We start from the raw sequence: 17327 nt of genomic DNA on the forward strand, positions 1-17327 counted from the left end.
TAGGCCCTTGTGTGGCACATTCTTAACAGAGCAAAACTATTGTAGAAGTTCTGCGTCGCAGGGCAGATTGTTTCACTCGGCTCCACTTAAAGAAAAATAATTGCATTTTTTTTGTATTGATCGATAAGGAATGAGGCTTTTAATCTGTAAAATGATGCTTGCACTTTTTTCTTGGTCATCGCTTGACATATGCCAGTTTCTTGATCAAATCTATTATATAAGGCATAGTTGTCTGTGTTTGTATGTTCGTCTAAAACTTTAAAAATACACAACAAAACCTCACATAGTTGGTATTTTTTTTTTTTATGCATGTAGTCAAATACTATCTAAAATATATTTTAAAAAATGATTGCGGGTCAAATAGCCATTTGTATTATTGGATGTTATCACAAATTAAACACTATTTTTTATGTTATCATGAATTAGTTCAGCATTTTTTCAGATTGAAAGACGCTAACTCTGGAATTAATTTATCGTTTCTTAACCATTCTCATTTCCCTACAAAGAAGGGAGAAGAAATTAATTTTAGTAGTGCTCTGGAGGTGTCCTTAATTTTATCTGACACTTTCTGTGGTGCTCGGGAGACATCCTTAATTTTATATGGCACTTTCTGTAGTGCTCTGGAGGCGTCCTTAATTTTATCTGGCACTTTCTGTAGTGCTCTGGAGACGTCCTTAATTTTATCTGGCACTTTCTATAGTGCTCTGGAAATGTCCTTAATTTTATATGGCACTTTCTGTAGTGCTCTGGAGGCGTCCTTAATTTTATCTGGCACTTTCTGTAGTGCTCTGGAGACGTCCTTAATTTTATCTGGCACTTTCTATAGTGCTCTGGAAATGTCCTTAATTTTATATGGCACTTTCTGTAGTGCTCTGAAGGCATCCTAAGATTTCTTTTTTACTCCTCACATAAAAGAAAATCTTTTCAGGGGAGAGTGTAGATGCTTAACACTATTTAACATCTATTTAGTTTTTGTGGTACTGGGCAATATCAGGTAGCCTTGCTAGTCTTGAATAAAATCGTGTTTTAATCCTCCGCCTGCGACCCCTTTTATCTTACCATTTGCTCATAATAATATAACTGCCAGATGTTCATCTCTCTCTGTCTTTATCCTTCTCTACCTCCCTCGCCCTACTCTCTCTCTCTCCCTCCTCATTTCCCTCTACCTTCATCCTTCTCTCCTTTCCCCTTCTCTTTCTCCGCATCTGTTTCTTCCTGCCTCTCTCATAAATAGTATTTAATTTTGTGTTCTTCTGATTTAATTTAAATCTGTCTTTTCTTCATCTTCAGAGAAACCAGTCGAACTGAAATACAAATATGTCGTTATTGAATTGTTAAGTGCAGATTGCTTCCCATTATTCACGAGTTTCCTTCAAGTAAGTATCTATCATATCATTGCATATTTTAAGCAAGATGTCACAGGGTGGTTGTATGAAAAGCGAGATATTTGTCAAGTGGTAATTTATTTTCTTGAATGTAGAGCCATTCTTTTAAAAAGGAAAAAAAAAAATTGATCCAAAACAGTGGATGGCAAAGGAAATACAAGGTGCCTTTAATAAGTTTCCAGACTTTTCGTCTGGGCACTTTTATTGACAGTACACACATGAAACTCTAGACCCCTTTGAAGTAATCTCCTCTGGCTGCAATGCACTTATTGTACTGTTCCAACAACTTCTGGAAGGCCCCATCGAAGTCCTCTTGTGTTAGCGTGTCAATGACCCTCTTCACAGCCTCTTTCATCTCCTCAATTGTCTCATAACAACAGTCTCTAAGATTTTCTTTGAGCTTAGGGAATAACCAAAAGGCACAAGGAGCACTATGAGGAGGGTGAGGAACTGTCTTGATGCTCATTTTGGTCAAATAGTCTGTGATCTTCTCTGAGCACCCTTCGGACAAACTTTGTGCAAATCTTCCACATCTTCAGTTCCTTGTGAATAACTGCGTTTACAGTTCCAACATTGACATTAGATTGTGCACTTATTGTCTCTATAGACACGCAATGGTTCTTATCCATGAAATTCTTTATTTGTCTGATCAACACTGGTGTTCCGATTTCCTTACTCCTCCCACACCTCCCATCATCCCTTACAGACTCCCTGCCTTCCTTGAGTCTCTTATGCCACTCAAAGACTGATGCTCAATTCATGCAAGATGGTCCAAAAGCAGTCTGAAGCATTCCATATGTTTCTCTGCCATTTTTTTCCAAATTTAAAAAAGAATTTTATTGCATAACGTTCTTCTAAAGTATCTGTTGGTATCTCCGTCTATCCTGCTTAGATTGTTATATTGTCACCTATGAACAATCAGAAACCGAAATAAAATAAACGTTTTTATGCATACATGCAGGTGCTGGTGTTTATACATCGTTTTTTTTATTGCCTTGTTTGAGGCTGTGTTTCTTTGCTGGTCTTTTTATTCTACGCATTGTTGCTGTTTCTCTTAGCCGTGTTACTTTTGCAGCCGTGATCGTCTCGTCTAATTTGCGAAGACAAATAAAACTTTTCATGCAGGAAACACACACGGAAGACATTTGCTGACTTCAAGGTTTTATTGGAGAGAATGAACTTAAGGAGAGAGAGACTATATAATCAACTAATTATTTACTTCTTATTTTACCAATTTATTACCATAAAAAGTGAATGACACAATGCACAGAAGCACGGGTAACATTCACCGAGATTATCAATTCTATATCATTTGACCAATGTTTCATTGTTAAAATGTTTCATCGTTAAAATGTTTCATTGTTAAAATGTTTCATCGTTAAAATGTTTCATTGTTAAAATGTTTCATTGTTAAAATGTTTCATTGTTAAAATGTTTCATTGTTAAAATGTTTCATCGTTAAAATGTTTCATTGTTAAATGTTCAATCGCTAAAATGTTTCATTGTTAAATGTTTCATCGCTAAAATGTTTCATCGCTAAAATGTGTCATCGTTAAAATGTTTCATTGTTAAAATGTTTCATTGTTAAAATGTTTCATTGTTAAAATGTTTCATTGTTAAAATGTTTCATCGTTAAAATGTTCAATCGCTAAAATGTTTCATTGTTAAATGTTTCATTGTTAAATGTTCAATCGCTAAAATGTTCAATCGCTAAAATGTTTCATTGTTAAAATGTTTCATTGTTAAAATGTTTCATTGTTAAAATGTTTCATCGTTAAAATGTTTCATCGTTAAAATGTTTCATCGTAAATGTTTCATTGCTAAAATGTTCAATCGCTAAAATGTTTCATTGTTATTAATGTTTCATCGTTAAAATGTTTAATTGTTAAAATGTTGTAACCCTGTGCCTGTTTAACATGTACTTTAATGGAATGTGCTCAAAAACTGTTCTTTGTATTTCCTGAAAACAGTATTGCTCGGCTTCATAAATCCCACTCCCTACACTATAGAGATCCCTTGATGCTGGAAAGTCTTTTACTCTAATAGTTTCTTCTTTTGAACTGCTAGACTTTGAAATCAACTCCCGGTTTCCTGCTTCCCTGACTTTACTGACATGCAGAAGTTTAAGTGTAATGTAAACATATATCTAGCTGCTCTTCATGATGACATAACTCCTTGCGTTTATATTATTTTTAAACAGTTTCCAATCATGAAAAAAATACCAAGCGTTCATTTTTCCTTTGCTTAATAAGTAACTGAACTTTTGTTTTTAATTTTTTTTTTCATACAGAAACTCACAGAATGGTTGCAACGACCGTGGCAACAAGGTATTCCCCAGAGTAACAGTCAATTGTTTCTTGTCCTTGCTATTCTGAAGCCAGCGCTCAGTATCATCCATGCCACTTTAGCTGTCCTTATCATGTCCAGAGGATCCGAGGTAATTTCTAATGCAACTGTTTTCTTTCAGGCAGGTGTGAAATAGTCTAGGGTTGGTAATTTTTGCAGGAGTCAATCTCAGACTTGGGTTGTTTTTTTTGTTTTTTTTTAACTTAATGCGTGTTAGACTTTCTTCATTCGATTCTTCAACTTAGAGTTCAAGTGTAGCAAGGAACGGAATAAAACACCAACGCATCTCGTCTCTGTTGTTTTCACCACAGAATCCACACGATTCCTCCAGTAATGTTAATCTTGTATGATTGCTTGCACTTCCTGCACGCTCTCGAATTATCTCCTGTTGTAGGTCATCATTGAACATTTACCTCGATTGAGATGACCATCTGAAGGCATCCAGAGAACACGTTTGCTGACTTCATCTTCATGATGCTGTATACAATGGTCTGCTAATCACATTTTTCTCTGCTGCACTTTCAATGATGGTGGTGGTGTTGCATAGGTGATGGACAGCGCCGAAAAATATCGGATCCGGGCAAGACCAGATGTAAATTGGATTGTTGACGATGACGTCAACCCTACATTCCGATCGAAATCTTGAAACAATGGGAGGAGATATTTTAACTGGATTGGAATTGCTAAAAGTATTTCAAATCGAAGATCAAAATAAGCAACCAATTAGATTCCGATCAAGGAATGTGAGATGATGTAAATATAAATATAAGTCAAAGCAAAGGCAGGCAGTCGGACAGAAGAGAGAGAAGCCAGCTGACATACTTCTGCTGTCGCCTTCACACACCACCTCATACTGTCTCGAACTCTCTCGCTTGTCATATTATTACTGTAATGTAAATAAAACTGTGTTGATTTAACAAGTTGTTTTATTATACAAACCATGGTGATCAGCGTGTATACTGTGACACACATTTTGTAAAAGTGCAAACTATAAAATATATAGATGACAATGTTACAGTGTGGCTTTTCGAGAATTTGTTGCAAGCCATCCTGAGCATCCGTGCATAACATTTGTCTAATTTCTTGTTTAGTGCCTTTAAGGTCTATGTCTTAGCACCATACAGTAGAATTATTTTATTTGTGACAACAAAGTCTCTAAGTTTCAACTTTGGTGGTAAAGTGAATGATCATATTTTTCTTGACTTATAACATGTGCTGCGTGCAAATGTTTTTCTGAAAATCAATGAAAAATCGACTGAAAACAATGTGAAAAAACGGTTATAGTCAGCTAACATACTTCCTAACTTCTGGCGTGGCTGCTACTGGAAGCAGTGACGAGGCAAATTAGTTTCTTCACTTTTTTCTCTCTTTTTTGGTCCCCCAATTTATCGGAAAGGGACCTATATTTTCAGTGGCATCCGTGTTTCTGTGCGTCCGTTAGTCCGGACAATTGCCAGATAACCGTCCATTAGTTTTTCTTGAAATTTTGCTACAAATTCTATTTCATTAAATAGATGTGCACAGTAAAAAAAATTTCTTTGCAAAAATTCCCGTTGCATCCCCAGGGGCTCAAAAGAGGTCAAAAATGCCCAATAATGGCCAAAAATGACACATTTTGCCCCATAACTTTTGATCCATCCATTAGATTTTTTTTTAAACTTGGTCAAATTGTGGAGTCCATTGTACTTAATACAAATCCAGTATGGGTGACTCTGGCAAAATTCTGGTTCTCATCCCCGGGGACTTTCAGTGCTAAAAATGCCCCTTTTTATGGATCTTTTTTCATATTTCTCAACAAAAACTTAATATGTCTGACTATATAGTGTTTTTTTTTACGGTGGTCAACTCAAATATACATGTGCTAAGGCCTGAAATTGCACCTTTATCCATTTACACTGGGATTTGGCATCCCTAGAGGCTCAAAAGAGGTAAAAAATGGCTAAAAATGACACTTTTTGCCTCATAGCGTTTGATCCATCCATTAGATTTTTCTGAAACTTGGCCAAAATGTGGAAGCCATTGTTCTTAATATTAATTCAGTATTGGTGACCCTGGCAAAATTCTGGTTCGCATCCCTCTGGGACTTTTAGAGCTAAAAAACATGCCTTTTTGGAGCTCTTTTTTCATAATAAAGTAAAATTGATGAAGTAGTTTTATTTTAAAATAAAAATAAAAAATTTTATCGCTAAACTACAAGTGATTGAAACAGCTTGAAAGAACAAGGGAGATAACTCCAAATCAAAATTTTAGAAAGCCAGGTACTTGTACAGTTTAATGTCAAGACATTAAAAAATGAAAATATTGAAAAAAAAAAAAAAAAAAAAAAAAAAAAGGTTATATTGTACATATCCGTTATGGAACGAAGTTCTCCCAAAACAATTTCACTTAATTTCATCAAGTAATTTTTGTTTTACAGTGAAAAAACAATTTGTTATGATACCGAGCAAAAGGTTTGATTTTTAGGAAGAAAAGTTAGTATTAAAGATGGGGAGGGAGTCTCTGTGCTTTACATCGAGTTATCTCCCCGTGTCGTGTTAAAAATTTCCATAATGGCTGACTTTAACGCGCTCTCATAAAAACGTTTTTTTCCGCTGTAAAAAAAAAAACTACTTGATCAAATTAAATGCAATTTTTTTTCGGAGATCTTCAGTCCAAAACGGATACATACAATATAACCTTTTTTTTTCGATATTTTCATTTTTTTAATGTTTTGATTTAATAGTACAAGTACCGAAAGCCATTCTTAACATTAGGAGTGGGGAGCATTGAAAAAATTTTTTAATTCACTTCAGAATTCTTTACTTTATAAAAAATAAAACTACTTGAGTAATTTACGTGATTTTTGGTACATGATATTTTCTTCACAGGTATCTCCATAGAAATTTTTCTTATTTTTGCCAGTCATATGCAAGGCGCTTTTATGGGCACAGTGCAGGGGAAACTATCATGAAAAGACAGATGACTTTCTTAGGACATATTTACAATCAAAGAGGTATAAAACATCTGGTAGTGACTGGTAAAATGCCAGGACATAAAAAGCAAGGTTAACCAAGACACACTTTGATGGATAACTACATTGATTGGATGGGATTATTGTCAAAAGTTGAGCTATTTCGTGTTATGGATCTGCATTGGAGAGCCGTGGTCACCAACACTGTTAAACAGTAGGACCACTGATGATGATGAAATACACAGTTATGTCTTTTCTTCTAGACCGTTCCTGGTCCACAACGAGAATGATCTTGATTGTCTTTTTCTAATGCGTCTAAAGTTTTAATTATTTTTTCTGTGCAATCAAATTGTTTTGATTTGTATAAAAAAAATTTTTTTTTTTTTTTTTTTCAGTTCCGAGATCTCACAGCACTTCCCATTCTTTTTGAATTTCATGCGGTGCTCTGTTCGGTGCCAAGTGCTACTCCTTATTTAAATGACATCCAGCTTGTATGTATACAACCTTTGCTTTTAAAAAATAAACTTTCATATAGGTTTTACCATTATTAAAATACTGTAATTGTATTTTCTTTTATTTAAAACTATCAGGGTTGCCCAGCGTTGCCTGGGACACTAAAACTAAAATAGGTTAAAATGTGTAATACATTTCTATTAAAAAATCCCTCTCTACCCCTCCTTTCTCTTTTCACCCCCTCTTTCCCTCCCCTTTCCCTACCCCCTCTCTCTCTACCCCCTCTCTGTTCCTCCTTTCTCCATTTTTCCCATACTCGTTCTCCCCTTTTTTTTCTAATTTTTTTTCTTGAAACGTTTTTTTTGGGAAATTTGATTTCTTCCTCACCAAATAAAATATTCAAATGACTAGACACTAATTTTATTAGTAAAGATAAATAAAATTATCAAACATTGAGTTTATCATCGACATAAATACCAAAGAAAATTCAAACAGATCTTATTTCTTGAATTTTCTTAAAGTTAAAAATGTTGCATTTTTTTTTTTTTTTTAATTTGGGGCTATCTTTGATTTTTTTTTTTTTGTATATTTACGTCATTTTCATTGTATTATGATTAAACATTTGTATTTAACACCTTTTTATTTTTAAAGTTTTGTACACTTGCATAGAGTATATAAATTTTAAATATTAGATATTTTTAAAAATATAAAAATGACAAATTCACTAATAATGATTCTACAAAACTTTAACTATTTTTTTCCTGATTCTTTTTTTGTTTTTTAATTTCAGATCCAAAGATCAGTTATCGACACCCTCCTTACTTATACACAACCAGTTCTGATGGAAAATGAAGAAGGTAAAAGTGTTTGTGGATAAGAGAGAGAGAGAGAAATGTGTATAGGAGAAAACGATAGCAAATATCTCTACTTCTATATGAGAATAATATTAATACTTCTAATAAAATAAATATGTATTAGATACGTTTGAAGGCAAAACAACGGCATTATTACAAAATAAACATATATTTTATTTTGTTTGAAATTTATATTGAAATTCATAAATATATTTCGAAGATACACTTCATCATCAGTATGTCTTTCTTTCTTTCATTTTTTTTATCATGTTGTTGTTGGAGCATAGAGTCAGTAGAAGTCCGTTTGTTGTTTTTACAGTAGTCTTTTCAAATGTTGGAACGGGGCGTTGGTCACGTGGAATTCACGTTAGGGTTTGTGTTCCTTGATAGAAGCGCTGGTTGAGTTTGAATAAAATAAAATATGTATTAGATCCGTTTGAAGCCAAAACAACGCATTATTACAAAATAAACAGATATTTATTTTGTTTGAAATTTATATTGAAATTTAGAAATATATTAATGCTTCTATATAATAATAATAATAATAATAGATATTGTCACAACACCAGAACGAATATATAATATTGTCCGGGTGTTGGGGTGGGAGGTTATATATTAATCACTGTCTTCTGGTGGTTAGATTGTATGAGAGTGTATATACGCTTGTATATATGTGTCATAGTCACCTATATGACGTATGTATATACGTGTGTTCGTCTCTGACCGTCTAACGTTGTGATTGTTTAGAGTTCGTAGTCTATGTATATACATTTAAATACAGTTCATGATGGGGCAAGAATATATGTAAATACCTTCTATATATATAAAAGGCAAAATGTGTGTGTGTGTATGTATGTTCGCTTTTTGTATATGTCTGCAAAAGGCTTTTTTCCGGGGGGGGGATGTCTTGGGGGCGGGGGGGGGCGCTTATTCTGAAAACTTTTTATATGACATCTAAATCATAATATCTACGAGTTAACAACGGTGGTCGCCTGTCTATTTAATTTGCCCGACTTTGAAACGCTAAATATACCAGATTTTTGGATCGAAGCGTGTTGCTTTTGCTGTTCAGTATATAAAAAAGCGAAACTTGATTCGAATATGCAGCTCCCTGGCCCATGGCCAGTGGTCTCCAGAAAGCAATGTAAATGTTTGGTCAATGTCAGCTTTTCACTGTCATATCAGACTGTTGCTTTCATTTGGACAACACTAATAAACAGGGGAGCTGGTTTTCCCCAAAATTGGGTAAAAACAAACAAACCGGGTTATTGACCTCATTAAAGACTGTCCCACAGAAAATGTTAACTGCTGAATAACTATTGCTTACGTTGTCGTAACGCTCACAGAAAATGTTAACTCCACGACTTCCACTTGACCTCATTAAGTCATTAAGTGCGGGCACCTGTCCATTCTCTTTCTACTTAAATAAATTCAAACGTCTTTCAGTTACTCTTTCTTGCTGGCTGAGCAATTAACGTGTCACGTTTTTTCACACTTTATTTTCCAACTTTACCTCAGGGCTTCGGGTTCGATCCTACCTACCTACCAAAACTTTTTTACACCCCCCCCCCTTGCCCATGTTTCTTTTTTATTTAAGAGCACACCCACCTCGAAACACCCGGGCAATGCCGGGTATCCCCGCTAGTATAATATATAAAAGGCAAAATGTGTGTGTTTGTATGTCTCGTAAAAACTTTTGGCACATGTTACGGATCCTCGCGAGATCGGTATTGTTTTTAAGCTCGATCCTTCAGACAACAAATATAAAAAAATTGGCCAAAAGCATTCATTCCTCCACCCTCAACTGGGCAGTTTTGTACAAGGAGGGATCGTTTTTTTTATTTTTTTTCGTCAACATTTTCGCAAGGCATCATCTCCGTTTAATTGACTGTGCTTAATTACAACACTCGACTTTCAATTGTGCAATGGAAACATCAGCTAAGACGTTATTTTTTTTTTTTTTCCTCCTTCGCGTTACAGGTTCAAGCCTGCTTGCCTACTATCACTTTTTTTTATTTTTCTAACACTTTTCTCCGTCCGGGCTGCCTATGGTTGTTTTGATTCCCCCACCCCTACTACTACCATTTTTTTTTTTACTTGCTGGCGGTGGGGGTGGGGTCCTTACTACATTACCTACACACATCTGGGCAATGCCAGGTACCCCCACTAGTTACAATATAAAGAGTGAGTAACAATTATTCAGGATTTTACATTGGCAAATGGTGAAACATATCATGGTTCATATTTGGTCTTGATTTGACGGATCCTCAGAAAAGCTGCAAATTAAGATCAGTACAACTCGAAGTCTTGGTGATATTTACAGCAGCTTTATTTACAAATGTTTCCCCCATTGGAAAGGTGCAATGCTGATCCTAGACTTTTACATTTGACATCTTCCCCTACTTGGAGTCATTACTGTCCGTGGACCATCTTTCTCTCTGGCTACCGATTCGGTCTGCTCTCTCTGACTCCCAACTCTTGACTAAAACGTATGTGTCCTTTCAAGCTGTTTCTTAAGATCCACATCATCTTAAGTGACCTCTACGTCAGACGCTAGAGGTCAAATCTATTTTTAATTACTGTTTTTGTTCTAATATTCCTTTCTGTTAAAACATTTTAACGTAAATAATGTTATCTGTAAATATTTATTTCACTTTGATAACATTTTTTCTGGCATTCTATTTTTACAATTGATATGAGAGTTACGCCCTTTATCACGAAACTTACCTGATGTTCCTATTTACTTGCCTCCCCACGAGGGCAGAGTTAGACACCAGAGTCGTTTTTAATGTGGGGAAAATCCAGCTCCCCCAAAAGGCATGCTCTGCATAGGAACAAAAATAAAAATTGTCTGTCTAGAAGGATTTCCCCTCCACTGACCGAGGACAGAAAAGGTGAAGTATAGCATCAGTACAGATACTACACTGTGATCTTGGCCGTATACTTGACAGATGTAGTCTAAGTGAAATTCAAAATTCAAAAAATATTTTTTTAAATTAATTAAAATATTAGTTTTTTGTTTATTATATCATTCTTTATATATTCAATTTTGTTTTTAAAACTTGAATTTTTTCCAGTGAATTCCTTGAAAAAGGCTTGAAAATGGACATTGAAAATCTCTATGAACCCTGTAACTGTACCAACATGCAGAAATTTAAATGTGAACGAACATTTTGCTGAATGACTCCTTACTTAAAATGGCCCTTATAATTTTTGCCCCTGATCTACAGTTGTCCCTTATATCTCAGTTGCAAATTTCCTACAATTTTGTCTTTTTTTTTTTTATTTTTAAAATTTCTTTTTTTTACATAAAAAACATCACTTCCGTCTGTGATTCACAACAAATATTTATATCATTAAAAACACAAAGTTTCATTGTTTTAAATATTTAATCCGGGTCAGTTTTTTTTTTTTTTTTTTTAAATTTTTTTTTTACTTTATTGGTATATATAACCAATAAAGTAAAAAAAAAAAAAGTGGGAAGAGTTACATTTAAATTTCTGCATGTTAATATAGTCAGAGAAGCAGGAAACAGGGAGGGAATTCCAAAGCTTAGCAGTTCAATGAAAGAAGATTTTAAGGTTAAAGGCTCTAGAAGTATTTTTTGTACTGAACGTAGTCGGATTGCAGAAAGGATTGTGAATTTTAGCAGTCATCCGGTGCATGGCAAGCATGATGCAGAGAATATTCATATTCGCCACAAACAAGTAAGATTGCCACCGAGAAGAGCTACTGTGAATTAGGTACCATGCCTTCCAGGATCACTCTTGAGTAGGGAGTTGAGCAGCAAGATGTCTGTTCACCTCATATTTAAATTTCTGCATTTTAGTACAGTCGAGAAAATAGGAAACGGGGAGGGAATTCCAAAGTTTAACAGTTCGTGGAATGAAACTATGCAAGCAGAACGTGCTCCATGACTTAAAGAGCCATTTTACCTGGCGATTGTAATATCTGATTCTAGAAGTTCAATAATATTTTGCGATTATTTTCCTCTTTTTCAGGACTGAGTCAAAGTTTGTGGACGCTGATGATGAAAGAATTATTGAAACACACGCTGACCTCACCGTATCGTTATCTCAGTGGATTATTACTTCTGTATGACCTGCTTCCCTTGCCGTTACCCATCCAAACTAAAGAGGTTCGTGATTTCGATCAGTTTGAAAACATTTGGAAAGGTGACAGGTTCTGATGTGATAATGTTAATGAGATCGAAAAATGGTTGATATGAAACTTTGGTTTTTGAAAGAAAAACAAATAATATTATTTTTATTGGGATCCGTTAAGATGAGTAATTTGAATATTTATTTATTTGCGGACTGTAAACGTTAGAAATTGACGTCTTAAAAAGATGGCCCAACAAAAATTTGTTTATATTGGACTTGATGAGTGAAATAGTTCCACAGGCAGGCAGTTCTAGGAAAAAAGGAAAGAAGCTTTGTTCATAGCACTTGTGTTTAGATTTAGGCACGGATAGAGAGTGGATGAAATTGTTGATAGTGGTTGTAGCTAGACAAGCGAAAAAAAAGTAATCATCAAATTATTTTTTTTATTTTATTTTATTTTTATTTTTTTTTTTTTGCATTAAAAAGTGACTTTTGCTCCTCAATAGTACAACTTTGATGACCAACGCCGGACAATTGTCCTCATGATCTTGATGTGAGGTGGGTGGTAATTTGATTGAAAGGGACTCTCTGACATCTGTAGCCTTCATCAGAGTAGCAATTGTTTTGCAAGCAGGTGACCACTTGACCACCCACAACCCAAGGGTAACCACAGTTGGGGATGTCACCAGCAGGAGGATGAAAAGGATAAAGTAAATGATATTGGATACAGTATCATGCTAAATCCGTTCCTTTCAATTGCTGAATTTTTTTTTTTTTTACATAGGAATTTTTATTTGATCTCTGATTTATTCACAACTTCATCCATTTTTAATATGCTTAGCCTTTCAGTACTCCCCCCCCCCCCAAAAAAAAAGATGTTTGTTATTACAAGGTTGGAGAAAATGTTAAAATGAGTAAACAGTGTGGAAATTCTGCCAAAAATCTGATAAAAACTGATTTTTATTTTTTGGTTCTTATTTAGAATTATATTTCATTAAAAAAAAAAAAAAACATAAAATACAAACCAATTTTTATGATGTACATACTCATCATGGAACAAAGATGTCATATTCCAAAAACCATATTAATTGATCAAGTAGTTTGGGTTTTTTTTAACGTAGATTCCATGAACAGAGCTTTTTTCTCAGAAGTGCACGACTGTGGAACTCTTTTCCGTTTGCCTGTTTCCTACCTGACTACAACTTGGGTGTCTTTAAGTCCAACATGAACAAATTCCTTACAAATCGCCCTCTTAAGTAAGACACTCTATCAAAACCCTCAATACTAATGATTACTACAATACTATCTCATTGATTACTGTACACACAATAACCCTTATCCCTGAGTGGCCTCCAGGCCTTGATAAGTGATGACCTCCATGTGAAAAAAAAAAAAAAAAAAAACTAAGAAAATCAAATTTTATAAGGAAGATGGTGGAGAGCCACCATATTGTTTTAGAATATGTTACAATTCAAGGGCCACAACTCGGTACGACTAATGAGATTTTGTTTGTATTCAAAATAATTAAAACTCTTTAATCGCTAAAAATCATAAATTTGATTTTCTTCATAAAAAAAAACTACTTGATAAATTTATGTGATTTTTGGAATGTGACATCTTCGTTCTGTGACTAGTAGGTACATCATAAAGATTTTTTTTCTTTTTTTTTCTTTTTTTAGAAAGAACCTTATTTTTAATCAAAATTCTACTCAATATTTTGAAATTTTTTGGGATAGATATCTATCTTTGCCTGATAGATAAGTAAGTCAGAGAGTTTTTATTTAGAAATGAGATTTTTTTTTTTACCTGTGACCCATACTGTACAAGCACCTCCAAAATCTAATTGTTTGGTAGATTTAGCTTATGAAACCTTTCTTAGTTCAAGAAGAGAAATAGAAAAGTCTGTTTTTTTTTTTGTTTTGTTTTTTATATCTTTCTTATTCATTTTTTTTTTTTTTTTATTTCCAGCCCTTACCTCTTGAGGAGATCACTTTTGTGATAACAAGTCGGAAGCTGTGGAGCGCTCACCTTCATCCTGTCACACCTCAGATTCACCAAGTTATTCGTCTCCTTGCCGGTAAGAAGACTTATTAAAACTACAATATCACCTCTGTTATCATATCTGGTTTACAAAGAACAACAGGACACTGAGTTATAAACAATTTATAATTGCTCTGGAATTACATATAAGAACTGGTAGAAAAGTCTGTAGAATTGAGCTTTAACAATTATCATCTTTTCTTTTCTTATGTATAAATGTATGGATGTACACATTTGCAAAGGAATTAATACAGAGGATTAGAATAATTTAATTAAGATCTGAGTTTCTAGTTTGTCCTAACAAGATTTTTGATGGAAATACGTTTGTATTTCTATAACAATTCAATTTACTTTTATGTTGCTGCCTGGAAGCCATAATCCATGCATAGATCAGGTTGTCACCCAAAAGTAGTTTTATCAGTTTAGTTTAATGATGGGGGGGGGGGGGGTCAATAATCCAAACTGCTCAAAATGTTGGATGAGGAGGGGGATACGTTTTGTAATGCTCTCGAAACCTTTTGAATTTTAAAGATGTTCAATATCTTGGACTATTACCAACATGGATCCACCTCTTCTTCCGAGTCAAATTGGCAGCTGTGTGGACACCAGCAAGTGAAAGCCATCCAAAGCTGCAAACATCAGCAGATAAAATAAAACCGATTTCAAAATCTCTACTATTATATAAAAGTCACTTTGAGTGTGTGTGAGTTCCTTCCTTCCTTATAGGGTCCGAAACGGTTGAGCCTATCTTTTGAAAATTTCACACAAAGCTAATTTATATGTCTGGCAATGTTCTTAGATATGTTTTGTACAGAAATTCATCCGATAAATATCGACAATAGAAAAAAATCTGATCCTAGTCTTTCTTTTTTATAGATAAAAAAAAATTTTTACAGGGGAATATTTTATGTTACACCGGCAAGGGAGATAATAAAATCTCAACAAATCATTTCTTCCTAAAAAAACAAAAAAAAAACAGAATTACTGACATCTGGAAGTATAGCTCAAGGCTAGAGCATTCGACTTCAGATCAAATGATTTCCTGTTCAAGCTCACCATTTTATTTTAATTTTTTTTCGTAATAATGAGTTCAATTTACAATAAAAGTAGAGGTACCAATTAAAATCACTGCAAAATCATTTCTTCATTTTCATATTTTAAAACTAAACATTAATCAGAAGTGACTTTCCAGAGCATTCATCGTCAAGCCTAAATATCAGCATTCATCGTCAAGCCTAAATATCAAACACAGACGGAATTTGATGAATGACATTATCATTATTATTTTCTTATTTTAAAACTTTTTTTTTTTTTTTTTTGTGAATTAGTCCACCGGGCAAATTATTCCTCGTAATACATAATATTCAATAGAGGATTGATTCTATAATAATACATACGCAATCTGCATAAATTAAAATATCATGTTTAAGCGTATTGTACGACCGGGCAACACCAGACAGCCAGCTAGTTACTATTATATTTCTGAGCCCATAGTGTAAAAAATGACCACATAATATTTTCATTGCTTATGACATAATAATAGTATTTCATATGAGTAAGGTTTTTTTTTTTTTTTTGCAATGTTTGATAACAAATGACGTGCTGTCAATATTGGGCATTCAAGAACGTAAAGTAAAGGATGTCATTTATTTTTAAAAATCCGTTGCATAAAGTAAAAATGTACAACTTGGAAAAAAAAACCCCATCAAATTAATGTTGAAAAAGCAGAATTTACATTACAAATAATCTAAATATTAATACTTCAAATCAGATGCTGTTGATGCTTATGTTTGCTTGGATATTTATCCCCTGCCCTAGTATGAAATGCAAATTATCTATTTATCTATCTACATCTTACTAACATCTATGGAGCTCTCAATGAGATATTTCTTACAGTTGTATATATTTACTTGTTACAAAAATATTGATGCCGACTATTGATTCCATTTTATATCCCTTGCAGAAGCAAAAAAATAGGCAGAATATTTTATTTTGTATATTTTTGTAATGATTTTTGATGTCTTGGCAATTGTTGCTGTTGTTATTTTCATTTGCGATAACTTGTTGATTTTTTTTTTTTTTTTTTTTTTTTTGCTTTTTAGTTTCCAGCTGTGTTCCTCTGCAACAGGCTCTCCGTCGTGTTTGCTGGCAAATTGCTGACTTAACTGCACCATCTGCGTGTATGGTAACCAAGTAAGACTCGTTCTTTATTCAGATTTATCATGAAAATAGCACGTGTCATTTATCAGTTTTGCAAGAAAGTCAATCAGATATCTTTTAAAAAATTGTTCAAATTTAAATTCCATTAATACTTTGTATTTCTTTCTATTTTTGGTGCTTGTTAATCTAAAGTCGACAGATCAATTTTTTTTTTTTAATTTTTAAATATGTCGTTTTAAGCAAAAAAACAATATTACATACTAGGTTTTTTGTCAGCCAACCTTTCTGTAATCGCAAACATCTATGCTTCTGCAACAGAAGAATGTTCCGCATGACCATATCAACATAATCAGTTCGTCCTCAGGATGAACCGCCATACTGAACAAATATAATGCTTTTAATAAATCCTCAGATTTAGGGGTTTGGTTAGGTTTCACGTTGTTAATTTGTTTGATCATGGATCTGTTATTGCGTTGCAGTATTTAAATGAACCCGTATGGATCCATTATAATTATCTCCGATCGAAAAATGATTTCTTTTTTCGTTATCCCCCTCTCACAGGTGTTTGCTTGAAATGCTAGAAGAAAACTTGGTTTCAATATTTGGAACTAAAGAAAAAACTGAAGAGAAGAAAGAGGGAGAGAAAGAGGCACAGGAGGAGGAAGAGGAGAAAGCAAGTTCGCCCCAAACGGTCAAACTTCTCAACTTACTTGGATATTTTGTGTCGCAGCCGTCGATGAAAGCAGCAATCTTGTGTCAGCTCAGATCAAGGTATTTTTTTCCACAGGTTTTATTTACCTTATACAGTAGAAACTCCGGAATACAGCATTAATCTGTTCCAGGATTGGGATGGTAAGGTGAAATCGCAGTCTGGCAGGGCCTAAGCAAAATTTTATACAGTACATATTAAAAAGTGATAGCAAAATACAGTACAGTATATAATACACATGTATATAAATAAGATTATAAATAACACCAAATACTGTAAGCAGGGACCGAAAAACATTGTATTCCACATAACCTGAAAAAAATCTGA

The 17327-nt window shown here is 33.9% G+C and overlaps 1 protein-coding gene across 4 annotated transcripts in view; it reads left to right on the forward strand.

Moving 5' to 3' along the window:
* Nucleotides 1-17327, forward strand: part of LOC145259726 (protein virilizer homolog) — a 239719-nt gene that overhangs the window by 179459 nt on the left and 42933 nt on the right. For all 4 annotated transcript variants that reach the window (XM_080117416.1, XM_080117417.1, XM_080117418.1 and 1 more), the window contains exons 25-32: nt 1291-1376; nt 3676-3822; nt 7077-7172; nt 7925-7991; nt 11990-12126; nt 14060-14168; nt 16234-16324; nt 16853-17062. In XM_080117416.1, coding sequence (XP_079973542.1) covers nt 1291-1376; nt 3676-3822; nt 7077-7172; nt 7925-7991; nt 11990-12126; nt 14060-14168; nt 16234-16324; nt 16853-17062 — 943 coding nt within the window. The remainder of the gene's footprint in view (nt 1-1290; nt 1377-3675; nt 3823-7076; nt 7173-7924; nt 7992-11989; nt 12127-14059; nt 14169-16233; nt 16325-16852; nt 17063-17327) is intronic.

Source organism: Euprymna scolopes, chromosome 35 (assembly GCF_053919585.1).
Source record: "Euprymna scolopes isolate OS-2025 chromosome 35, ASM5391958v1, whole genome shotgun sequence".
In the NCBI taxonomy this organism is placed as follows: domain Eukaryota; kingdom Metazoa; phylum Mollusca; class Cephalopoda; order Sepiida; family Sepiolidae; genus Euprymna; species Euprymna scolopes.